General features: G+C 36.6%; 2 protein-coding genes across 14 annotated transcripts in view; one reads left to right on the forward strand and one right to left on the reverse strand.

Moving 5' to 3' along the window:
* Positions 1-26,771, reverse strand: part of CTNNA3 (catenin alpha 3) — a 523,550-nt gene that overhangs the window by 160,566 nt on the left and 336,213 nt on the right. For 12 of the 13 annotated variants that reach the window (XR_005821804.1, XR_005821805.1, XM_040564586.1 and 9 more), the window contains one exon: positions 21,694-21,850. Coding sequence is in view for 11 of the 13 variants with exons in the window: in XM_040564586.1 (XP_040420520.1) it covers positions 21,694-21,850 (157 nt within the window). In the remaining 2 variants the exon portion in view is untranslated. Of the gene's footprint in view, positions 1-17,530; positions 18,082-21,693; positions 21,851-26,771 lie in introns of those variants that run through there. The other variant, XM_040564589.1, reaches the window with a different exon arrangement.
* On the forward strand, positions 23,107-25,737 carry LOC121072901 (ras-specific guanine nucleotide-releasing factor RalGPS1-like). The gene is made up of 2 exons (XM_040563137.1): positions 23,107-23,134; positions 24,147-25,737. The coding sequence occupies exons 1-2, from the start codon at positions 23,107-23,109 to the stop codon at positions 25,415-25,417; spliced, it is 1,299 nt and encodes a 432-aa protein (XP_040419071.1). The 3' UTR covers positions 25,418-25,737.

Consider the following 26,771-nt stretch of genomic DNA (forward strand, 5'->3'; position numbering starts at 1 on the left):
ACTGTACTCAGTGACAGAACATGAAGATGAATATGGGCAGACAAGAGTGGATTGCAATAAGTTTCCCCTCAGCAAGGTATTGAAAGCTCTTCTGGATCTATCACTATCTGTGCAAGATAATTTTTGAAGAGAAAGAGAAGCAACAACTCTTAGCAATGATCATTTCAACATGTACATTTTCAGATACAGACAATTCATCTTGAAGTATGAAATATGACCTTCATTTTTGTTTACAGGAAATGTTTATTTAAGTTTCTATTTCTTTTGTATTTTACCTTAGGGTGAATAACATATTGGCTGAGTTGGAAGCTTGTCCTTGAGGTTTATTTTCATTCACATATGCATAAATGATTCCGAGTCATTAGCTTATAAACTCAGAAAAACTATAGCAGAAAAAAGCAACAACAACAAAACACCACTATCAAAAGAGTAACAAAAGAAAGAATATTTCTTCAAGACAGTGCATATTAATTACAGAGTTGGAAGCCCAAAATGATTAGCTTAATTGAATAATGAAGTTTTCAAATTATAAAGAAATTCGTGAGTGAGAATCTTATAGCGATATTAATCTTTTCAGGAGTTTTCCTTCTTTCCGTCTTTCATCTTAACATCATCCCAGTAAGCTTTGGATGGTTTGAGATATTACCAGTTTGTACTTCTGTCTTTGTCAATTTCTTGGGAAAAAAAATCAGCTTACAGACAGGTTCCTGGATTGTCGGCTTTCCAGTCAGTAGCCAGATGTATTCCAGGATATTGGAAAAATAAAGGAAGCACTGTCTTAAACTCTCAGCATGTTTAAGACCTTCTGCTTTCCTACAGCCTTACGTGAGCCAGGCTCTGAGATCTCTGAAGACAAAAGTACACTGCAGAAGCATACAGCCATCTATATGTCTAAAAATGGAGACTGATAAAGGAAAGATGGATATAAAGTAGACAAGAAGCATCAACACCTGGATTGGCAAGAATTAAAAAGAAGCAAGAAAAAAAGCAGAAACACAAGCATTCCCAGCTGGGTAGGGGTCACTTCTCTAACCACAGTCCTCTTCTCCCCAGGCCTACAAGATCAAGGAAGTGTCTCCACAAACACGCAGTGGTGACATGCACACATACAATTGTCCCCCAGCCTCTTCATTTGGCCTTCTCAACTTCAACATACCCTTCATAGGTCATCAGAGAGAAACTGTATGTTTTAGGGGCAATTCCCCTCATCCTTACATATGAGTGTATTCAGCTGAATTAGGTCTTCAAAGTGCCCCCTCCTCTCCTTTCGCTATAAAAAAAGCTGCAAATGGTTAGCTTAATTTTGATTCTGAAAGTTACAGGAGATGGTTCCATATTCCCATTATTCATGATAATATCCAGAGCAACAAAGAACAATTTTTGATGCGTTAGTACTCTGTAATATGGTGCTGATTTTATAGGACAAGAATGGAAAAAATAGTTGAAAATTGCAGCAGAACATGAAAAAGGAAACTACGAAGTATAAAAAGAAATGTATCACTCTTCTACAATGTAAATATACTTTTATTCAGACTGTAAATGTGCGTAACTGTATTATTAACTACATTCTCCTAAAATGGTATTGTCTTCACCCAAGTAACTACAACCAACATTCAGTAAAAACCTACGAAAGTTGTAATTTGTTCTCCAAAAAAACATATTCAACAACTCCAGCTTCTCGCAGCACAACAGAATAAACCCCTTCAACTTGAATCTGATCCTGGCAACTCCTGAAAACACCAACTAGAAGGCCCTTTGGCCTAGACTAGTGTGCTAGGAATCACTGAACTATAAGATCTTTTTTTGTTTCACCCACTGTGCACAAACTAGGACGCAACGCTATGATAGTAACATCAGAATTCATATGGTACATGTACATCTCCTAGATCTGATCACAAATACAAGGACTGACAAATGGTCCCCCTTTCTATTCCATAGAGAAGAATACTTCAACGGACTTGTATTATAAAACCAGCTTTACTAAACCGCTCCAAAAAGTACCCCTACCATTTAAAAACATTTGCACCTAATACTACAAGCATTTCCATACAGATCTAAGAACAGATAACTTAGTTAATCAGCATATATGCCTCATCTCCAATGCTACTTCTTACAAATAAATAACATAGCATGTTAGAAGAACATTGCCAGGTAACCTTATCTCTACATTAACAGATTAATTGACTCTGGTCTTTCACTTCTTTACTAAGATGTGACACTGGTTAACAAGAGAGAATAGTCAAAATGAAACAGAAGACAATCTGAAAAAAAAAAAAAAGCCAGCAAAACTGTGAGGATAATGAGGTTCACAAGAATAGAACAGTTGCTCAAAGGGGTTGTGAAATCTCTGGACTTGGTCTGAAATCAGAGTTGAGATTAGTCAGAGTTGGCCAAGCTGTGAACTTTGTAGGAGGGTGAACTACACTTTGACATTCCATCCAGCCTGAATGACTTATGATTCTGTGATACAGAGAAAACATGGTAAGAACTTTGAGCCTAAAAGGACACGGTCTAAGGACGACGTATCCAGGCTCTACAAATTACTGAAACATTCCTGATCTGCATCAGCAAGTCCATTTTAAAACATTTGGTCATAAAATTCATCAGAACATTTGACACCACCTGTCAGCCTTGTTTTCTTTCTTCTTAGTTATCCTAGACTTAGCAATTATTTTTCACACTTCCCTTTAACTATTAGATGAGAAGTTATTTGCCTTACAAAATCTTATTTTACAAAGTATGTATATTCATTTCACGAAATACACAGGACAACCGGTTTATCTCCACTCTGGGCCTCACATTTTTGTTTAAATGGCAATGAATATCCAAAGCATTTATTATTCTCCTCAGAACATCCCCTCTCAGAAAACACAGGACAGTTTCCCTTTTGCCAACTTTACAGTCCTCGGGCTAAAATTCTGGGAGGCTTCTCTTCCCAGCAGATGAACTACAAAGGGGCGGGGGGGGGGAGCGAATTAGACCTTCCCTTCCACTTTGGGAGGTGGGGTGAGGAGGTGGTGTTTTTTTTCCCATCATTTGTTTGTTCAATCCTGTTAGCTTTTCAACAGTCTATTAGGAGAACTGTATGGGACAGAGTTCTTAAATACAAGAGAGGCAAGAGAAGATTCTCATTCAGCATATGAGCAGAAGGCTGTCTCACACAAAAAACACTCCAACAGCCTTTGCTCAGTCTTCTTGTGACCCACTTGCCCCTTTTGTAAGCACAGTTGCTTACAGAGCTGATAAATTAAAGCAGATAGAAACTACCAAAAAAAAAAAAAGTTATATTTTCACTGCTAGGAAAGCAAAGATTCAATTTTCCATATCATTTGCTTGGCCAAGAAAGAAGAGCTGAAGTCTGCAGTTTTACTGCCTTAGGTGAAAAATGACTTGGCCTTATACAGGGCATAAATAAATCTGTTTTCTGCCCTTCTGTGGCTAGGAAATATAAAATTTATTGTTGCTTTCTAAATTCCACATCCAAAACCCAAATTATCTAAAATATTACTAACTTCATGAAAATCTCTCTTAAAACTCAGAAAGTCCTTAGTAAATCAAAAATCCTTAAGTCTAAAAATGACAAAAGCAATGTTTTCTGAATAATGGGTTATCTCAAAGAATTAGTTCATGCCAGGGATTACACAGAATTTTTTATTCAACTCAATCCTTATCTTATAGGTAATGAAAATCATTTAAACAGTCAAATAACTAGCCAGATTACAGTAAAATAGTTCAAAGCACAGCCCTTATAAGTCAATGCACAGCCAATAACCTTGTTGATAATTTCAGGACAAATGCCATAGAATGAAGAGTTGGCAATCTTCCTAGTTTGGGCCAAGCAGCATAGAAGAAATCTGCCTTTACTTGGGAACGCTGAACGTCTGCCTTTGGATCAGCTGGAGGAATTGGTCAACTTACCAACTTAAGAAAGATTCAGTTTCCTCGGGGGAGAAGGATTAACAATGAAAATTAACTACCTATTTCCTTCTGCTAGATTACTGGTGTATAATGGGATAATTTTGCATTACCTGTTTTACAACGTGTGTAACATAGCAGACCATACCATGTTAATAGTAGCTATTCCAGTCAAAATCTTGTCAAAAGATAACAGCCATCTGTCCCTCTTAGATAACTGTTCAGGTGCAATAATATTCTCATGTAACAGCTTTTTATTTGCTATACTGAACATTAGATGAGCATATAGTAATCGTTTGATACAATGGCCAATACACAGAATAAATATTAACAAATGTAAAACAATTGGCAAGTGAAGTTAGGAAGAAAAGCCTTCTTGGCCAATCAGCTCCTGCTGCTTCTAATATTAAGCCTCCCTTCTCATACTGTCGAAGCATACTATCAAAAACAAATACAGGGGTATTACCTCAACAATCTTCCCCAGAAGACTACCCCTGCATTACAACATGTCTGTGTGAAAAACAGAGTTGCTACATCTGTTGCGGATTTGCTTTCCTTCAGTTTTTATTTGAAGCTTTTTCTCATCCTTTTTGTTAGACATAACATACTTCACTTTCCATTACCAGGCCTTATTCAAAGTCTACTTTTTAGAACAAAAAACAATTTGGCTCACAGGGAAAGCTGTAAGCTCCCCTCCACTCCCCCCATTTAGTTAGTAAACAACAAAATTAAGAGACTTTTTGATATTTCCTGTGAATGTTTGTATTAAATGAAAACCACTTCAACAGCTGCATGTTATGTATCCAATCAAATCCCACGCACACACACACATTTATCAACGTCACTGAAGACGACTTAGAGAACTGGTCTCTGTATAGAGATACACAATATGAGAAATGAGAAAACAAAAATAAGATGTGAGTTTACTAACTGGAAGCCATACAAATTAATACACTGTTTTCCATACACCAAGTTTATATCACATTGATATATTTATACTGAGTAATGCCAAGTGTTTGCATTTTTGAGCATACCTCGTATGAATCCTGACCTGGCCATCCCTTTTTGTAATTACAAGTAGTTCTTAGGGACACTGACCTTCCATTACATCCTGTATATAACCAGAACATTAGGTTTTGATGGTGGTATTTTACGGTGCATGGGTTTTTGTTTCCTTTTTTGTGTGTGTTTTGTTGTGTGGTGGTTTTTGGTTTCTTTCCGTGGGGAGCAGCAATGGGACAATAGAAAATGGAACAAAAAATGGGAAAAGCCATAATTTTGTAAGCACATACATGAAAAGGCTGAAGTTTTTTGCTTAAAGATATGCACTAAATGTCACATTGTAATATAAAAACCCTCAAAAAGTATACATGTAAGTGTGCATGCATGTAGACATTAAAGAACTATCCTGGAATTAAGACTACTCCGAAGTATAGCTTCTGCACTTATAGTATGTTTGCAGTCAGAAATAATGCCAAGAAAGCCATAAACCAAATTTATCTGTTGCTGTATTTTGATTCTAGAGTAAATGTAGAAACTTCAGCACATTTAGGAGAATACTCTCTTTGTGTCTGCCCTATTGCACTCAGTATCCCAAATAACTTAACCAGTTAATAATTAACTGGTTTTGTAAGTTGCACATGAAACTTCTTTGTTGTTGTTGATGTTTTTTGGGAGGCACTTTTTTTTTTTTTTAGTTATTTTTAACTTCAGGAGCTTTTGTTTGTTTTTGCCTGGGCACTTTCCATTATTACACAGGATTATTTTTTTTTTCCCCTGACATGCTAAGGATTCCCAGCTTTATGGAAATCAAAAACATGTCCTATCCAGCTGCTGGAGACTCCAAAGAGCAGGCTGCTTCCTGGTCATCAGGAAAACCTCATCAGTGTCCTACTGCTTGTTATTACATTCACAAGAGGGGACCTTAAGGGAACACATCATCACTTCAGCAGTCACCTTTTGCTCAACTTGTGCACCTACGCATCTTCTCATTTCATTAAAAAAAAAAAAAAAAAAAAGGGGGTTGACATGCTACACCCTATTCTGGCAAATTGATTTTCACTAGTCAAAGCACACTTCCTAAGTTTCAGAACTATGACACAGCTGGCTATCAGATAACAGTTATTATATCATAACTGGAAACAAGAAAGTCTGGCATTCTGCACCACAGCAGCAGCATCACTTAGTAGCATCACCACTTTGAACTCTTAGTGCCACTGATCAAAAATCTTTTATTATTTGGTTGTGCTTACTTGAATACCATTTTTTAGAATACATGTGTATGTTTCCAGTAGGCCTCATTACAAAAATCAAGCAGATCAGTTCCTACAAAGCTGCATAAAACCATCAAAAGCTACTGCCACAGCTGCAGATGGAAAGCTATTAGCAACCAAGCTGCTAGAAAATCAACATTTAAAAAATTAATCCCAAAATGTACAAAACTCATACATCCATCGTGCTCCAGAGACTGTCAAATCTGAATTCTGACAGATCAAACACGAATGGAATTACAACTGCATCAGCCTATTTACTAGGTAACTTCCCACATCTTCTCACTCACTTTTGTCCTCTACAGGCCTACAAGAAGTTCATGACTAGAACATTCCCATAACCTTTGGCACAGAAAACCTTGAATTAGAAAATGTGGATTTGCAATAGTAGGTTTTCACGGCAAAACACTTACCAAAGCAGGTTCCCAAAATAACTATGCAATACTGATCCAACTTGGTGTCTTGGTTACAGAATAACCAAACATGTGATCCCTACTAATGTATCAATTATCTAAAAAGTGTATCACCATTACAATGTTTGCCATCAAGTCTAAGCAATCAGTGTTACAGGAGTAATTTGCATTTATGGCTGTGTATTAGGGACTGCACTCAACTTTCGAGGCAACAATATCAATGCCGAAGGTATGTAGCAAGCAACAGAAAGAAAGGGTTCATTATGCTATCATAATCTATGGTACATATTAAATACATACCTACATCTTAAATGTTGTACATAGTTCTTGTCCTTTCTCCCTTTTAAAAACATCCATCTCATTAAACAGCAGGTCAACTAAATAAATAAATCCCTGTTTCTTTACAAAATATTTCTCTAAATCATTTAAGTAGCAGTTACGTAATGTTGTGGGAGACAAACGGCTTAGAAGAGCAGGAAACAGCTGAGGATATACTCAGCAAGAGTGTTGTCATGTGATGGCACTGACAAAACTTTCACGCGAGTCTTTAAAGTGGTGACAGCAGAAGACAACTTTGGATGGTCAGTGACACGCACCTCAAGTCTCCATCAAAACAGGGAAAATTTCAGGCAATTTTCTTATACTCAATGAGAACCATAACCAAGGAGCTTGACGATTACAGCATAAGGAAGTCTTATTTATCCTGAAGCATATTACGATCAGGCCAAACAAACCTGAGGTAAGTGGTACTGAAACCAACTGTAGAATCTACCTTCTGTTTGAATACTGTTTCTCCTTAAATAACTGCATAAATCTCTACAGAGATCTCTTACATGCCTACTCTTTCAAAAAGCACGGCATGGCATTTTGCTATTGCAGATGCAAGAAAGCAGGCATGAAAACATAATATTTAATCTTAAGAGTCTGAAAAGCATCTTAATTTTTTCCCATCTCCATAGCTATGCTGTAAGCAAATCTGTAATTAGTAATTTTTCCAATGTATTCATCTGTTAACTTGCTACATAGTAAGAAAATGAACCAGAACTTTGAACCATTGATGGAAAAGTTATTAGATCAAGAAATAAGCCAGGAATCTGAATCATTCCTTTACTCCTTGTCCAAGTAGTTTCAGTTTGTTCTGCAGTTTATTTTGAGTCACTTCAACTCTCCAGACTGCTATCTTAATGACTGTAACTACCCAAAGTAATTTGAAACATAACTCTGATGAAGATCTAAAATTTAATGCTACAAGTACCTACAGGTTGAGGCTTGGCCTTCTGATTCATTGTATTTAAACATTAAACAAGTGTTTTTTAACATAATAGAAGATACAACAATGTTGCAGAGTTCAAAGAGGGTAATCTCAACTTTTGAAACAAAGAAAACCAGGTACCTTAGATCTCTTAATCCCCAGTCCTGACTAATAGTTTTTCAGCATCTGTATCAACAGGCATTATCAAGTTTTAATTTGTAGATAATAAAAAGAACATCCTCTCACTCACAGACAACATCTTTCTTAAAAAAAAAAAAAAAAAAAAAAAAAGGCATTTCATAAGAAACTTCAGATTACTTCCTGAGTTCCAGAAAATGACAAATTGCACTGTGATTGCAGTTTACATAGTTACCAGAACAAGGGCTTCTCCTTCCTCCAGAAAAACCTATCCGCTATGATCCAAATCACACACACAAAATAACACAGAAACATTGCTGCACAACAAATTCCAATGCTTACCCACAAAATGGGCACTAAATCTAGAAGCCATGATGCACCACTGACATGGGACTCATTCAGGAAGAGGCCCTTCTCCACAGGCTTAAATGCTTTCCACATTCCCCAGCAACAAAAACCATCAGGGAAAGAACAAGGGGGACTTTGGATGGAAACAATGACACAGAATTCTGTGACTCGTTCTCATGCAGGCACTTCTGAAAACTAAGCGAGATGTCTTCATGCAGGTAAATGGCATATAAGTATTGCCACAAGTGGTGCAAGGTTTTTAAATAACCCTACACAAAGAATTAAAGGGAAGTACATGCATGTTCCAACAATGCACTGACGTTGCAGCCTTTGGCAAAGGAAAAAATTTATGCCACTCATAAATCTAGCCATAATGGCAAAGGCCTCTGATGGTAAAATTTTAAAAATTAACATGCACACAGATCAAGAGAAAGGCCTAACCCCAAAGGTAAGACCCTCAAAACAAAGAAGTAACTTCAGATAGTAATCTAATTAGTCCAAATTGAATCCGACACTTTGTACGTTGCTTAAGCACAACAATGTATTTTTGCAGACAAGTGATGAGAAAAATTTTAAAAGTTCTGCCCAGAGAAGTACCTGACCTGCAGTAACCTCAGTCTAGCACCCTTCTTAATGCAAGTTTAGTGTAGATGTTCATTAAGATGAAAGGTAGCATATATTCATACAAAAATAAAACAGAATAAAGTGCAGACTGAAAAAATGCAGAGATGTCATGTAGTGTTTCTGTTTGCAAGTGGTTCCACTAACTTAGCAGACAAAGCATTGAAGTTTTACAGCCTTACCCTCAACATACCGGAATGTTGCAGATTTTTTTCACTGTTCTTAGAATAAGAGTATTGGGAGGGAGGAAGGAGATTCTTTAAGTTTTCACAGCTAAAATTCAAAGGAAATAAATTAAAAGCATGGCAAGGGAAGGAAAGGGAAAAGTTTAAGTGAAAATGTACTAAGATTTAGAAATAAACTTAGATGAAATCGCATATAAAGTGGTTTCTGAATTTTAACACACTACAAAACTGGATGGTACGTTCTAGTATTTTTTTTACTGAGTTTCGGTAATTGACATTAAATAAAGTTTCCCAGGATATCTAAGACCTCCAGTGGAATAAGAGAAAAATTAAGTAGGATGAACAGGATTTTACACAGTTGGACTAATATTATTCAAAACATTCCTAGACAGTGTAGGGATTCTCTCCCACTAAACTTCATGGACAGTTTCAGCATTTCTGAACATTTTACCATCTGCCTCTATGCATTTACAGTAAGTATGAATGGCATCTCTAAAAAGAGCTCTTGTTGTGTCTACACTTATACCTGTAGCATCGATTTTTAACATGCAAAAATCCTAAAAGATCAAAGCAGAGAAGAGAGAATTGTGCATCGTGAACAAGTATGTCATTGACTCCCACAGTTCAACAACCTGATGTCATCATTGCACTGTCTAGTTGCACACAAAGAGTTTGAAAAGGATGAAAATAAAATTAGACGTAACATGTATGATGCACTCCCTAGTAATGACACACAGCACAAAAATACCGTCTGTTTCCAGAAACTGATTCAGTGCCATGAAAGACAAATGATGCTGTGAGAACTAGAATCTCTATTTTGACAAGAGCTAGCAATATACGGAGAGCTGCAAAACCCATCATATCTAATCTCCATTTTGCTTCCAGTTGTATCCTATCCAGAATGTCACCCAATTCAAACAAAGGTAGCACATAGTTCTTTATACCATTCAAACATTCTGGCAATTAAACCAGGGGAAAATGCTATCAGTTAGTATATAACAGAAAACCAACGTGTTAAAGTCACTCCAAACAGACATAAGCTTAAGTCGATAACTTGCAAAAGTCTATATGTAAGAAGTGAACGTTGTGAACAGGTGAACTGTCTTCCGTAAGATTAACTAACTTGTTTATCATATAGTATTTCTCTACTGCATGATCAACTTTTTTGTGGAACTCTGTTATTTAAGAATTCCTGCAATTATGAAATTACTTAAATATATACATAGGTTCACAAAAATGAAGAAACCATACAAGTTGCTGCATGGTTCAAGGACTACAAGACCCCAACACAAAGAGTTTTAACACTGCCTTTCCCATCACCCTTCAATCCATCACCAGAAGAGTGCCTGAAACTGGAAACTGCCATTTTAGTCTGGATACTAATTTTACTTATGAGCAGTGATAATCAGTATGAGTCATCACACAGATCCTAAAAGAACCATGACCTCTGGTAAGCAGACACAAGGAACAGAGCAGGGCAGGGTAAATTATGCTAATTACTTCTGATGCTCAGCATCTTTCTTTCTCAAGATGCCATCAATTAACCTGAGTTAAATCCCAAGCTATTTTTACCTTGAAGTTTGCTGCTTTTGTTTCAAATGAGAAAAATGATTTTTATACTAAAAAAAAAAAAAAAGAAAAAAGAAAAAAAGGAGTTTCTTCCCTTCACTTTTAACAAAAAGATATTACGACCCCTTTCACATCTTAACCTGCATTTCCATCCTCAGACCATCATGGCAAGTAAAAATTGTTACAGTTTGTTTTGAGGCCACAGAGGGAAAATAAAATAAAATGCAGCACTGGGTAGACTCTGATGCAGTCCTGGGTAAATGTCCATGAAGAAATTAAAAGAAGAGGCAGTATAAAGAAAAGTTTTTCTTGAGAATGTCTTCGTACACAATGTGACACCGCATAATGATGAACACTGATTCAACAGCACAGTAACTACTACAGAGCAGAGGGAATAACACATCATATTCAAAATATACTACAAAAACTGGCAATATAGCGTTATGTAATTGCATGTTAAGGATGTGAGAAAGATGCACTAAAAATAAAAACAGCAGCATGATTTTAAAAAAATACATCTGATTCAAAGCAACTGTGGAGAACTATAGAAAAGAACTGCTTTTATGGATGAGATGGAATAATGCTGGGGATCTGCTACAGATTTGAAAATTAAATTTGAAAAATTATTAAAAACCTAGCTACCAACAGGAACACATCAGACTGGAAGATCAATGGGCTAACTCACACGAGTTTGTGAAGTCTATTCTCAATGAGCTGTTTCCGTATTCAGGAGAGAAGGACTGAATCATCCAGAAGACAAATTGACATACCCTGTTCACTGAGTACAGAAGAAAAGGGAGATAAAACTACGTTTAGGATATGAATTCATCTATAGATAGAAAAATAAATGTCCATTAGATTTTCTCACAAAAATTCACTTCTTTAAGAATTGCTTTTGTTAAGAACATGGGTTATAATTAATAAGAAACAATGGTTTGATTTTGATTCAGAGAGAACAATGAAAAGTTGAGTCCATAAATTAATCTCTCTTAAGGGTAAATATAAAAAAAATTAACAACTTAGTGAGATCAATTGTGTTGATGAGTACAAGGGAGCAAAAGGATCACAGTTTTGTACAGTTCTTTCACAACTGTACAACAGAAATTAACATAAGGCCTATAAGGAACACGCCCATCGAATGCAGAGTTAGAGTCAAGACACAAAAAGTCCATCTTCCTCAGATCTTCTCAAGGATGTGAAAAATGAAAACAGTACTTTAAAAAAAAAAAAAAAAAAAAGGCAAACATAAGAATACCCAACAGAAATTGATGAACTACTGAAACTCAGTCAAAGAGGAGTCTAAGAATCCAGATTTCTGCAAGGGACCTCTTCATAAAGTTTTCAACAATTCTGTTTTAGTAAAACAGAATAACAAAGATGCACAGAAATAACATAATAATATTATATAAATAATACAGCAACACAGAAATAGCAAAGCCCTGTTGTTTTTTTCTGGTTGCCCCCATCCTAGGCTTCCCTCTTATCAGTTTGAAACCCAAGACAGGGAAGAGACATCAGAACATCCAAAATCACATGTGTTTCAGTGAAAACAGGTGACTAGATTCTTAGGTAAGAAAGAGGCCTGCTTTTTCTGAGGAAAATTCTCAAACATCACAATATGGTCAAAATATTTAGACTTATGTTGTTACTTACATAACACGAAGTTTTTGCTTTCCATCAATTTAAATAGCTATTAAATCTACTGAAATACTTAAAATCTTTCAATGTCTCAAGAGCTTTATAATAATGCTAAATTGCAGTTATTTCTTTATCAAATAATGGTACATTCCTGTAACTTTCAAGTGTTCCAGTCTAGAGAATAGCTTTAAGCAAACAATTATGAATGAAGTTCCCATTTCAGCTGAACTTCCTCTTGTATGAAGTTCCTCTTGAGTTAAAAGAAAAGGTCTGTTTTTGGGCTAATTATAAACCTCCTCACAATCAGCTTAGGAAAAGACATGCAACGATTCACAGAGCTCAAGTATATATATATGGTGTACGTGTGTGTACATGTACACACATACAGGAACACAGATATATAGATACACTCAGCTATATATACACACACATATATACACTTTTTTTTTTTTTTTTTTTGACTATTTCAGTAGTGCTTTAGATTTTAAAAAGGCACTGGGCTCCCCCCCTTTCTACCCGTGAGTACACAGCTGCAAAATTACACATGAAAAATCTACACATAGAAAAAGAACTAAGCAATTGAACAAATTTTCACTTTTAAAAGCAGTTATTATCACAATTTTTCTGTATCTAGGTAATTATCTGTTAATTAAAATATCTGTTTTCAAGCTGATGCCGTATCTTAGTGTTATTTTCAACTTTGTTATTTTTTTATATAATTCTAAAAACTTTCACAAAATTACATTTACATGAATCTATTCTTGGTTCTCTGCCTCAGATGAATTCCATTCTTCTTTAAGTGATGAAACTGATAGAAGGGCATGGTCAAGTACATTATTTATTATTAGAGCAGATAAGTAATTGCTTTAGTGTTGCACTGCTTGAGCTTTGTTGTACGTTAATAATTAAGAGCAATGAAAAGAGATTTGGGTCATGTATAAACTAAGAAGTTTCAAATTAAATTTCTGTACTGTATTCCCTATTGTTCTGCATCTGAAACAGATATACAGGATGGTCTCTTCCCAACCATTACAATAAATTTATTTTCAATTCAACTTTATGCAGAATATAGATTTATAGAGTTATTTTTATTCCCCCAAAAATATTCTAATACACTAGAAAGAGATCAGGATACCTAGCAGAAAGGACCAGACACTATTAGGCAGCATCAACTACACGGCTTGAAGAATCCAAAGCCTTATTTTATGTTTATGCTTAAGTAATGTAAGCATACTTTTGGACAAACCAAGCAACTAGAGAACCATGAACTAGTTCAACCACAGTTACTGACACACTGTAGGGTCCAGTACTGAAGGATTACGTACTCCAGAGGAAGCATGTGACAACAACTAGGAAGACTAAAAGCACATAAAACCAAGTTAGAGTATGGGTATGGAAGCACCGTTACTAAATGTGATTTAACTAAGGGAAAAAGGATTATGTGGTAGAGCAGAACTTTAAGGTTACACCTAATCTGCAGTCATTATGCTATTTCAGAAGATCTGTCATGTGGAACTACAGCAAGTAAGAACATAAAAATGACATTTTTTTCTCTTAAGTGATCATATTTTTAAGTACACAGAGAAATAACACGTGGCATGAATAATCAGCCCACTTTTGATAACAAAGTAAGACCTTAAATGGTTTTGAAGAAGGAAGAAACCAGAACTTAAAATTGGGAAATCCTACCACAATCATTTACAGTACGAAAAAATTAATAGAGCAAAGACAGAAATATGAATAAGAGTAACTGTGCTGGCAGTGGACGGGGAGAAAGCCTACTAACTAGTGAAAAGTATTTGTCTGAATCAACTTGAATTCTAAGCTTGTATGGTAAAACATACCTGTAAAGAGGTATGTCACTGTTTTGGAAGTCTGTAGCTCACTAATTCCTTTTGAACCACTCCTGGTTACTTTCAGAGCACAGTGGATCTTCCCAACACCACTGGGAAGAGCTACATTCCCCTGGGGAGTCAGGAAACTCCAACTTGGCAACATCTATGGCCACTGGAGGAAAAAGACCACTGTGAAAACAAAAACAGCCTACCCAGCATCCACCTATTTCCTTCACCTCACGCATATTCCAAAGCTCCTGAAGTTTCATAAATATTCTCCAAGCTGGATGTACCTATTAAAGTATGAGACAACACTGTTCTGTCAAAGAGGGGCGTGACAAATGTAAATGAATTTTAAAGTGACTAGGAAGTAGAAATCATTTTGGAAGAAAATTCATATCACTGAAAAAGAAAGCAGCAGCAATGACTAGCCTACAGGTCTGAGCATGGTTAAAGTTCTCATACTCGTAAGTTTAACGAAGCATACTTTATCACAAACCCAGCTACCTGCACCATTTATCATGCCTGAACAAACTGATGGTGTACAGTGATGAAGTGTCTGGCTCTGCAGATGAACAGAGTGCAGTTGGTATTGCTTCCTTCAATAATATTTTGACAGTCTACAAAAGCGTTCTTACAAACTAGAATGCTAGCATGTGGGTGGGTGACTGGAGAAGAGAAGGCTCCAGGCAGACTTACAGTGGCCTTCCAGTACCTAAAGGAGGCTACAGAAAAGCTGGAGAAGGACTCTTTGTCAGGGAGTGTAGGGATAGGACAAGGGGGGGATGGCTTTAAACTAAAAGAGGGTAGGTTTTGATTAGACATAAGGAGGAAATTCTTCACTCAGAGGGTGGTGAGCCACTAGCACAGGCTGCCCAGAGAAGCTGTTGATGCCCCATCCATGGGGTTGTTCAAGGCCAGGCTGGATGGGGCTTTAGGCAACCTGGGCTGGTGGGAGGTGAACCTGCCCCCATGGCAGGGGGTTGGAACTGGATGGGCTTTAAGGTCCCTTCCAACCCAAACCATTTGAAGATTCTATACGATCCAAAAAGGGAAATCAAAAGAAAAACTATTTTTCACCTTTCATAAGGAGGTTGGGGAATACCCATCCTTGGAAGTCTTCAAACATCTTCTCGACAGGATCCAAGTAACTTGGTATAATTTGAAGTTTGTCCTGCTCTGTGCAACATGTTTGACTAGATAATTTCGAAAGTTCTCTTCTAGTATCTTTTGTTCTTTGATAATACTCTTCTATTTTGCTATTTTGTACAGATTGCATTTCGTGTTAATAAAGTTCATCCAACTTCCTGTTTTTTAATTAACTATTGAAGACCTTTTCCAATTGTAAACACTATGGTAACAGCAGGGGCTTCAGATCTTAAGGTATAATGTTAGGAAAGAAGTGAAGCTGCATATTTGCTCCCCCTGCACTCTCACAGTAAATTACATCCTTAAAACAGGAAAGAGGACATAAGGTAACAGGAAAACAGGGGAAGTGACAAAAGGTAAGTTTCTCTTTCTTTTTTTTGCAACTGTTAAGCTGAGGAAGATTGACTGAAACCTAATAAAAACTTTACTATGTCAGCAAAAATGCATTCCTTTAGCTCTTGTTTTTGTTTGGGCCATAAGACCACTTGTATCCGCAACAACTGCTTTCTCCAAACACTTTATGATAACATCCTACTTTTCGCTGCTTTCCAGGAATTAAAAGTAGTTTTAGATGGCACAGATTTGCATTAAAAGGAATTTCTGTTTTAAGACTACGATGCCTTACTGATTTATATTAAGTTTGAAGACACTTAACACATTCTTAGATTCCTAGAGAAGGATTAAGATACTGAAAACAAATTTCTATCCTACACAAACTCAGATTTTAGAGAATTTCTTGCACACTCCAAATTTGGAGTGTGTTCTTCTCAATTTCATCTGAAGGGACAGCCATGCACCATTTCCCTGGATCTCCTCTGAAAGTTCATACATCACACTGGCACAAAAGTGTAATAGGAAAACAAACTATGACTCATCGCTTCTTCTCCCTCTTGACAGCAGTAACTGATTTGTGCCAATTCTTCACTTAAAAAATTACTCTCATTTGGCTACTCAAGTCAGCCTGAATGATCTTTAGTCCAATCACAGAACTTGTTTAGTAGCCTCAGAAGTCTGTATCTATCTAAGACAGACCAGTTTAATTTCTAAAAGGAGTTGAATTGCAGGTAACTTCTTTATACTTTACAGTATTTTCTGTTTACAATCTGGATATGACAATTCCATTGTCAGTTTCTACTGCAGATGGACCTGCAGGTGTCCATGTTTACCACTATCAGTTTAGCAGTGTACACTGACTGCATAGGTAGGTTACACAAACCCTTAGTTGAGGCAAACATGCAAGTAATTCCATTCACTATCATTCCACTCGGTAATAGTCAAGTAAAAAATTTCTAGTAAAGTAACAGCAAAATGGGCATCAGACAAAACCATTTCAAAGTCTAACGACTCAATACCAGTCCTCTGGAATGCATTTCACCTAAAATAATCAACTTAGCTTAAAGTTTGGGTTAGATTACAAGAGTCAAAATGCACTTTAGACAAATTGTCTTTTAAGGAAGTACTTGAAAAGGCAGAGAACAGACATTACACCCAGTATACAATAGGAAAGACGGTATGTCATTAACATGCAGTGCATCAAGCAGAACATTTAATCACAGATGAAGGATGAAGAACGAGATAAACTAAAATGAACAGAGACTTGTTTTTATGAAAATAAAAAAACCTCAAATTTGGCAACAGAGGAGCTAATATAAAAGGATTTAAGAAAATGTGGCTAGCATAACTGTATTCCAAATACGACAGTCCGAAATTCTGAGATGGAAAGCATGAGAGGCTGGAGAGAGAAGGTTCATGAGGCAAAATAATCATAGTTTTGGGGAAAGGACGCACACAGAGGACAGAAAAGCAGCATGAGGGTCTGTAATGCAAGCTCTTCAAGAAAACAACAAGGAAAAACACAGATCCTCATGATTTTAATATATATAAAAACACATTTGATGCTTTTCTTACTTATGATCATTGTAGAAGTGAAGTTAACTCTTGGACTAGAAGATCTAATTCTTCTCTTACTGTTTTTCTAACACTTAATAATGTTAAAATATTTAATTGTTTTCCGGTGATTGTAATTCCACATTATAATCGGGAAAACGTACATATAAAAGAAGGAAATATCAACATTTCTGTTTTTTTTTCATCTATATCTGAAGTTTATTCACATAATTTTGAATAAAGGATATTAAAATAAACCCAAAGAATTAACTTTAGAAAATGAAAATCCAAACTACACTTTCACCCTAACTACATCAGGAAATATGAATATTTACTGAATATTTCAGTTTGAGACACCAGAGTTGAGGATAAAACTTAAAATTTACAAGTATAAACAAAATTACAAGCATACCATAACTAGTTTCCTGGAAATTCATGCATTGGATGCAATAACATGTTTTGGTTCCATTATATGAGTATAAAAACCTCACATTGTCATGATAAATGGATGACAGTATTTTTTTACACTTGATGTCAGTGATCATAAAGATTAATATCCACATTTTTCCTTATTTTAATTAACTATCCAAAACTGATAGGCTGACACTGATTCTCTGTTCTTGGTAGGTATAGCGTAAAAGATCTATGAACAATGATCTCATCATTTATCATGTTTTATAATCACAATGACATTTTTTACACATCTCATTAGCTCTTGCTTTCCTTTAAAAAGAAAAATCCTTCATTTAAATTGGCTGTTTGCAGTCAGACCTCTTCCTCAAATATAAAGACCTAATTTCACCTGTAGCATTATTTTCCTTTAAACCAAGTATCACATCCAAATAAAAGAATAAAACAGAACTGAAATGAAAGAAAAAAATCATGAGGATAGGTGAATCAGAAAAGGAGATTAATTAGTACTTAAAACAGATGACAGTTATTAGCACTCTTTTTCCCCCCCATTTTCATATGGTCACAATTCCCTTCAGGTTTTCTGATCTGCCACAGAATACTCCCTTTTCCCCCTGTGCTACACCAGAAAAGGACATGCATGTATCACATTAGGAGACAGTTTCTCTGTACGTATGCTTTGTTTCAGCAACCCCATGGCTGGTTTGTGAAGAGTAACAATGTCTTTTTGCAGTGACCTACCATTTGCAATTCCTACCCATCCTCTCAACTATATTTTTCCATATTCAGCTTACTTTTAAGATAGAAAAATAACACCCTGGATTAAAGAAACATAGGGACTAATCCAGTTGCTTCTGAGCTCTGCAGGAAGATTTTGCAGTGCCTTTAATGAGAGTTATTTTGTACCTTAAAAGTGTCCACAACAGAAACACACCTACAAGTATTCAGTTTACCTTCGAAATCATCAATAACCCACAAAACTCGTAACAACATCATTTTATAAAATGAGTTGCAATCCAAGCCTCGGGTGACACTGTGTGAAAAGGAGATACATAAACTAAAAGACAAAATAGAAATTCCCAATTCTTACCAAGTTTGGGAAGTACATTGTGTATCTGGTAGAAAAATCTGACCTATCAAGCAACCAGAGATGCAATATAAAATAAAACTCTTAAGTAGACAATTCTGTTTAATGATTTAGAATCCTCAATTACCAAAATTACTAGAGGTATGTTCACAATATTTAGAAAAAAAGTGTACAATATTTTTGGATATAGACTAACCACTTCCATTGCCATCCTGAAAGATGCAGCTACACCTGCAAATTCAGCCATTAAAACCAACTGCCTACATCTGATACAGTATATCAGCACAGTATTAATTTTGAACTAATATTTAAAGAACATTTTCCCCCCAATACATCCATGTTGGCATTTAACTTAGAAAAAAAATTATTCTGTAGAAAAAACAGGTACATTATAAATCTGTTCTTGTATTAATTCCTCTGACATGAAACAAAACACTTAACCTTCGTTATCTTTCCTAATGACCAAGTAATTTCCCAAAGAGTTAGGTAACTTCCTTTATTATACATTTAACTTTTCTATTTAGATAGAGCAACATGTTTTACTCTCAGAGCACAGTAACAGTGCTAATACACTGCTGATTATACCGAGAGTAACTTGCACCATTCCTTCTAATTAGTCTTAATAATTAGTTCTATGTACATGAGCTGAAAAAAAAAATCTTCCCAAAGGAAATAAATTATACTACCGTAAGGAAGCATCTGCTCAGCAGATCACGTAAGAGAAAACATGACACTTGAAGATGGACATGAATTACAATGTGCAGAAACGTCCTGCCAAAGCTTACAGAAAATGTTCTACATGTCCTTTCTAGAGTAACTGTATGAATGCTCAGTTCTTTGGACCTCTTAATATGTAGGCCTACACACTGCTACTTAAGTTACAGTTTCTGCTTTTATTTGCTGTCAAACACTAAATCATTCAACTGTACTCAAGTAATAGAGAACAGACCAAAAATTGATGAGTTAACCCTGAAATGAGTAGTTGTCCAATGAGAGATTTTTTTTCCATGCATTAATGTAGTTTCTAATTTTATTCTTCAAGCCAATGAATTTTTGCAAAATATCTGAAATATGTTATTGAAATGAATCTCAGTCTTGTGGTCAAAGATAAATGTCTAGTTCAATTAATTTTAAAGAAAAAAAATAATTTTAAAGAAAAAATTTGAAACTCAGGATATTTTATAGTAGGGTAAAGAGATTTATGTAATTAATTCATTAGCAATTTAGAGAACTGACCTGGTCCTTTGTTTTACTAATGGCTCTAGCATTACTTGCAAAAATTTAAGATTTGCAACCTCCTGGACCCTGTACGAAATAGGATGGTTTATAATTGGCTTCCATTAAAGGCTAAATTACAGTTGAAAACAACCTCAGGTTGTTTTTCTGTACTGAGATGCATGTAAGGGCAGTAGCTCCACAAATAATCCGTTCACACTATTTTGCAGTAAATTCTTCTACATTCCGATCTAAATCACTTGGTTCAGTATTCCAATGGACTAACATAAAGCAAAGAGAAGTCTGCTGCTCTGAGTCAAAACTAACAAATTGTACATCCAGACCTGAGCAGTCATCTCTGCTTGTGGTTTTTGCACTGCAATAGCCATGTCCCACTCACAAGTCAGTTATGGGGACTTCAGTCCAGCTGTTTCCAGCTACCCCAGTAAAGATGTTGTATTTGAAAATACACAAGTCATCTTTAGAGAAACAAATACCCAAGTCAAGCTTTTGACAGGAGTACACCTTCGTTTTTAATTAACAACAAATAACTTTGGAATGAACTTAGCTCTGAATTCACTTACCATGGTTTCAAACTGCTGACACCTGCAGAACTATTCATGTTCTACACTGCTACATAAAGCACATAATCCTAACAAATGGAATTAAGTTCTAGGGACTTGCCCAGAGAAGAACAGGCAAACAGTTGTCACACTAGCCATAAGGAAAGAGAATTTAAACCACATTTAATGAAGATAACACAAACTTTTCATTCTTTTCCATGTTACACACTAAGGCAAGTCAGAAGTGTGGAATTTGGTCTTTCAAGTGCAGGAAGTAGAACAGCTGTTCTCCCATTTCAATGTTGAAGACAATCTTTGCTTCAATAAATAGTTTACTGATATTAAAGGCTCCTTCAGTGAATAAATTTATAGTTACATTCCTCTTGACAAATATGTATAGCTTTAAAGTTTCTGGAAATGCTACAGTGCATCTGTTCTATTTATGAGATGTTTTAAAATATATCAACTTGAAAAAGTAGCCCATGTGATTTCTTATTTCCATGTCTATCACAAGAATTACTGTAGAACCAGGTTTTATTTGCATGCAAAAATTTATATGCACATCTAGAACAACACTGGATGTTTGGAAATTTGGTACCTGCTCAGCTCAAGGAAAAGCTCAAGCATCTATCAATGTTATTCAGATCACATCTATGTGATTTAGCATCCCATTCTTTTCCCCCTTGAACTCAAAATTCATCAATCAAGTTATCAAGTGTCCATAGAAAATTTCTATTGGTGATATTCTGGTAAATTACAACAACTTTTTATGTCTTTGGATCTACTAAACATTTAACTGCACTGTTTTCAATAATGATACATAGTGGGGACAACACCCAGAGAAATCTCCTCTGTGTTTATATACACTGTTATATGCTTCCTTCCTACAGAAGACTTCTCACAGATGCACAGAGCATTTTAAAAGTTAGAGGCGGATCAACCTGTGAGGCTGGATAAATGTAACCCCTACAACATAGCAGTTCTGCTTCATACCCCTACAGTTTGTTCAAATCACCTCTACTGAGTTCTACGCTGTGCAGACTAAAAATACCTACCATGCTGGGACACTTTATACATACAGTTTCACAAAACCTTACAAAATCTAATCTTCTATTTGTTTCCTGTTGAAAACTTTACAGAGGAGAGTTACTTCTCAAAGCACATAAAAGAATAATCAGATTCTGAAAATTATCGTACCTGATACAGCCAGAAAATCATCAATACTCGTTATATCATCCACAGCTTCAGTAAGAACATGGATGTGATTCTCCCATGTACTCCTATACATCTCCATGTTGTTTTTCACAACTTGACTTTTTGGTCTGGCAGAAAGAGCTAAAGCAGCATTAATAACCTGTACCAAAACATATAAACAAACAAAACAACAACTAAATAATGTCTTCTGAAACAATTTTTTATTTGTAACTTACTACTGCAGAGGAGCACTTAAGTTTTCTAAACAAAAGAATTGTTTAGCTTTTGTTTCTGTTCACAACAGGAATATCAGTCAGATGTTGCTTAGGTCAATTTTCTTTTTATCTTCATGAAGTGAGAAGGAGCGTGATTCTAAGTGAACTGGGTAACAAGAATTCCAATGTTTTACTTTCAATTAGACAATTCATGCTATTCCAGTTTGCAATATACAAACACAATGAAGTTTTTACTTACATAAGGGACGGACATACAGGTACTGCATATAATCACTTCAGTTTCAAACTTACATTTCTTAACAGCATATATTATGGAATTTATTATGGCATTATCTTCACTGAATGAGATATTATCAGCCTTTACCATGTAAAAGCAGTTGATTTTGCAAGGACAACAGCTGCCTGATCAATGTCAGGGACATAACACATCCAAAATCTTTATAAACGCAGCAGACTGGTATTTCTGTATCAGTTAGGCCTAGAAGTAGTAACTATGCTCACATGAAGAGTACAGATTCCATCTCTCCTAATAGAGACTAATATAAGATAGAACTATTAGATCATAAAGTGATTAATTCTTTAGGTATCACTTCAATCTGTTAATTAGCTAGAGGGCTTTTTCTAATACGGCTTTTTATTGATGTTACATCCATAAACTTTACATAAATCAAACTATATTGTTTATTTAGCAAAGCGAGAGTTTAAAACACCATATAAAGCAAAAAATATGAAGAAACAAAACAAGATACCACACTAATCCCCAGTGCTGATATTATACGTTCATGAAACAGTTTTAACACCATGCCACTGTAATAGAGTGAAGAATAAGAAGAATAAGAACTGAAGAATAAGAACTAGGAAATTCCTCATCCTAAATACAACTGATGTTTCTTTATGCTAGTATCAATCCTCTTGACCCTGCTCTGGATAATAAACTAAATAACCATTTTATCTGAGTGGCATTTTTACATATCACATGAACTTGACCAACCTGGTGAAATTTAAGTAATTACAAATTTACTAATAACATTCATGGTGTCATAATGAAGAAATATAGAGAGACAGGCTTTCACAATAGAACTGCTGGGACTAAGCCTTTTACTAACAACTCTGGTAAGGAAGAATAGACTTCTTGTTACTTTACCAGGTAGCTGGAAAAGGAGAAAGGTATGTAACTACAATGAAGAAGAGATTTCTTCAGCAACTGCGTAAGTGATCAAAAAATACAAGGACAAACAAACAAGCATCCTACTCTCCAGCAGGAAAATAAAATTCATTACATGAAAATCATAAATTTAGAATTGGAACCAACTGGGCAGGCAGCAGCAAAAAAAAGTATCTGCATTTACACTTCATCAGTCAATATAAGCAAGTCAGAGAAATCAACAGCCAGAGAAGTATAAACAGAAGCAATTGTTGAGAGAAGTATAAACAGAAGCAATTGTTGAAAAATCATGATGCAAGTGTTTTGCTCCACATATCAAGTACTGATTTTTTAAGCACAATTCCCTACCTGTGGGAAAGGAATTCGCAGGGAGCTTTGTGCTGTTTCACACGTCCCTGAGTTAGAGATAATGAGGAAAACAGCAGTAGAACCAAAAACTTGAGCAAGGTCGAGATAAAGTAAATTGGCTACAGTGTTAAAGATGAGCTTTGGGCAGTGGCCAATTGCTGGCTGGCTCGAGGCGCGTTGTCTGATGGTCTCTAACCAATTGTATGACAGATTCGGGCGTGTGGACAGCACTTGGGGCTACGGGGAAAGTATATGTAGTGGTGAAAAATGGCAATAAAGGTCTCCTGTTCAAGAGCCATCAGGAGTCCGTGTCTTGTATCCCTTCAAACGGTGACCCCGACGTGATAGGGGAGGAGCAGTGCTGCACGAGTGTCTGAAGGGAACCCAGCCGACTGAATCAAGCTCACAGCTGGACTGCAGCTTCAACCCCGGGACATCACCTGAAGGACAGGTGAGCGGCTGGGCATTGATCAAGGAGCTAGCCTTTCGGCAGAGGAAGAGGCTACAGTGAAACTACTAATGCAACTCCTAATAGACAGGGGAGTAAAATCTGATCCGTTTGAGATAAAGCTATTATTGAATTTTTTGCGAAAACAAGGGTTCCCCTCAATGGCTTCCACAGTATTTGATGTAAAAACTTGGGACCAAGCGGGGGAAAAAATATGGGAAGCAGCGTCCCGTGGGGATACTGAGATGATACTGCTGAGGTGATGACTACGTGGCGGCTGGTGACAGAGACTTTAAGATCGTGGCAGGCAGAAAACGAAGTACAGAATGCCGCTGCCCAGGCAATAAAAGCAGCTTGAAGATGACTCCATGTATTCCCTATTTAGGCATTTATCTGTCAGGCTTGACGTATATTGATTCTGCATACCCATCAACAGGGAGCATTCTGGAAAGTGAGCAAAGAACAAATTTAATGAACAACATCCTCCGAATTATCTCAGATTTACAGCAGTCGTGCGAATATGATATTCCTCTGTTGCCTCATGTCCAAAAATATCTAAACTCAGTTCAGTACATAGAAGAACTACAAAAGTTTGTAGAAGATGACAATTACAAACTTTCATTAAAGATAGAACCAGGGACCAGCACCCCCCACTCTGCTGCTTCCAGAGAAGATTTAGTAGGCTCTGAAGTCGGAGCATCTCCACAAAGCGGACGGAGAAATGTTGCAGCTGAAGGAGCTTTACTGCCACCAACACCCCCTTCACCTAGAAACTCGATTCCACATGGACACAGGAAATGTCACAGTCTGGGATACAATTTCATACACAAGATGAAAACGGCTGAATTTAGAAGTGCAACGTTTCCCAACGCAGGACCAAGACACCTACTGGATGACAGCATCATGGAGCCTCATGTCCCATCCAGAGGGCAAGCAGAAAGCTCTACTCTTTCTAGTGGAATTTCAATAGGTAGCAGTGATGGTTCTGAACTCAGTGAAGAGACATCCTGGCCAGCATCTGAAAGGAACAGGTTGTACCATTCTCTCGGTCTGGGGACAAGAGTGTCACGAAATGGCTATCGAGGCCACATGAAGGCCAGCAGCTCTCTAGAATCTGAAGATTTGGCTGTTCATTTGTATCCAGGAGCAGTTACTATTCAAGTTGTTCTCAGGAGGAAGACTTTGTTGAAAGAAGGCAAAAAACCAACAGTAGCATCTTGGACAAAATACTGGGTAGCACTGTGTGGAACCCAACTCTTTTACTATGCTGCAAAATCTCTGAAGGCTACCAAAAGAAAACACTTCAAATCCACACCAAGTAAGAACGTGTCAGTGGTGGGCTGGATGGTGATGATGGCAGATGACCCTGAACATCCAGATCTCTTCTTATTAACTGATTCTGAGAAAGAAAATTCCTACAAATTTCAAGCTGGAAATAGAACGAATGCAATGCTCTGGTTTAAACACCTGAGTGCTGCCTGCCAAAGCAACAGACAACAGGTTCCTGCCAACTTGATGACCTTTGAATAGCAGGCTAATACAAAACAAACAAACAAACAGAGAACAATTTAAACCATCTCATAATTGAGAATGAGGTCCTGATGGAAAATGTGCCAGCTGCAGTCTGTGCCAGAACAGAGCTTGTCAAGTTGATCTGAACTCTGGAGCCCTGAACAAAACTACTAATGACTGGGGAGTAGAGTCCCCCAAATGAAAAATGGAGTTGCAACACGAATTGCCATGGACCTTGCTTTGTTAAATTCTCTGAACTGACTTGTGGAAACCACTGCCTTAAAGAGTGAAAGGAAAAACAACAATGAAAACACCAAATGGTGTGTGTGAAACTTCTGACGGTGCTGTGCTTGAGTTAAATAGATCGTAGCTTGTTTGAGTTTCTTTTAACTTTCTACTAATTTTGAAAATAACTCACCTTTTTAGGTATTCTTAAGAAAGCAAGTAAACTGGTATTTAAGAGTTGTATCAAAAGCTATGTATGAACTGGGTAAAAGAGGTACTGCACACCGTAGAGATGTTGTTTAGACTATACCAGGAGTTCTCAATGGGAGCTTGTCCCAGGCACACTGAGCCTGGAGCAATGTCATTTCTCTCAGACCTACAAGTACAAGAAATTTAACAAGTGCAAGTTTAAAATAGCAGTAAGCTTGCAAACCTTAGTACTGTATGGGAGCCGTACTCCCTGCGAGTGGTACAAAGGCTGAGCACTTACACACCAAAAATGCTTTTGGTACGTTGATACCTAATTCCTGGTTAGATCTTAATTCACTTGTTTCTGGTGGTTGGCGGGTGTACGCATGCGTGTGAGAGAGAGACAAAACTGGAAGCGCTGTTGGGTCAGAGCCAAGTGCTTTCTTCCCATTTGATTCTACACCTGTCGCTCACCTACATATGAAGGTTGAATGACAAAAAAAATCCACCACCACCTTGGTATAATTCATGATGACATTTGACTTCTCTGGGTATCTGTCAAATTATCAGCTAAGGACCACTGTCAGTGTATGGTGTTTCATAATATCATTTAAGATCTATATTTTAAAATGATAGAGGCACAATTTCAAGCTTTCATGTTCTCATTTGGCAATAATTCATTTTATTATCTGTCTTTGGTAAAAGCATATGACATTGTGTGGTATGGATAACATGGCCTAAAGTCGACCGTACATACAGAAGCTTTTTTGATCTTCAGGCAAATAATTTATTAAAGTTGGGAAAGGCACTTCACGTAATGACTCACCTATCATTACCCTTTCCTCACAAAGAGGTACCGCCCATAGTAAAACATTACAAAAATATGAATTCCGCGCTGTCACGGGTGCCACAGTCAGAGCAGGCCTTAGTAATAGTAAAAAAATTAAATACAGGTCTT

This window comes from Cygnus olor, chromosome 7, assembly GCF_009769625.2.
Source record: "Cygnus olor isolate bCygOlo1 chromosome 7, bCygOlo1.pri.v2, whole genome shotgun sequence".
Taxonomy (NCBI): Eukaryota; Metazoa; Chordata; class Aves; order Anseriformes; family Anatidae; genus Cygnus; species Cygnus olor.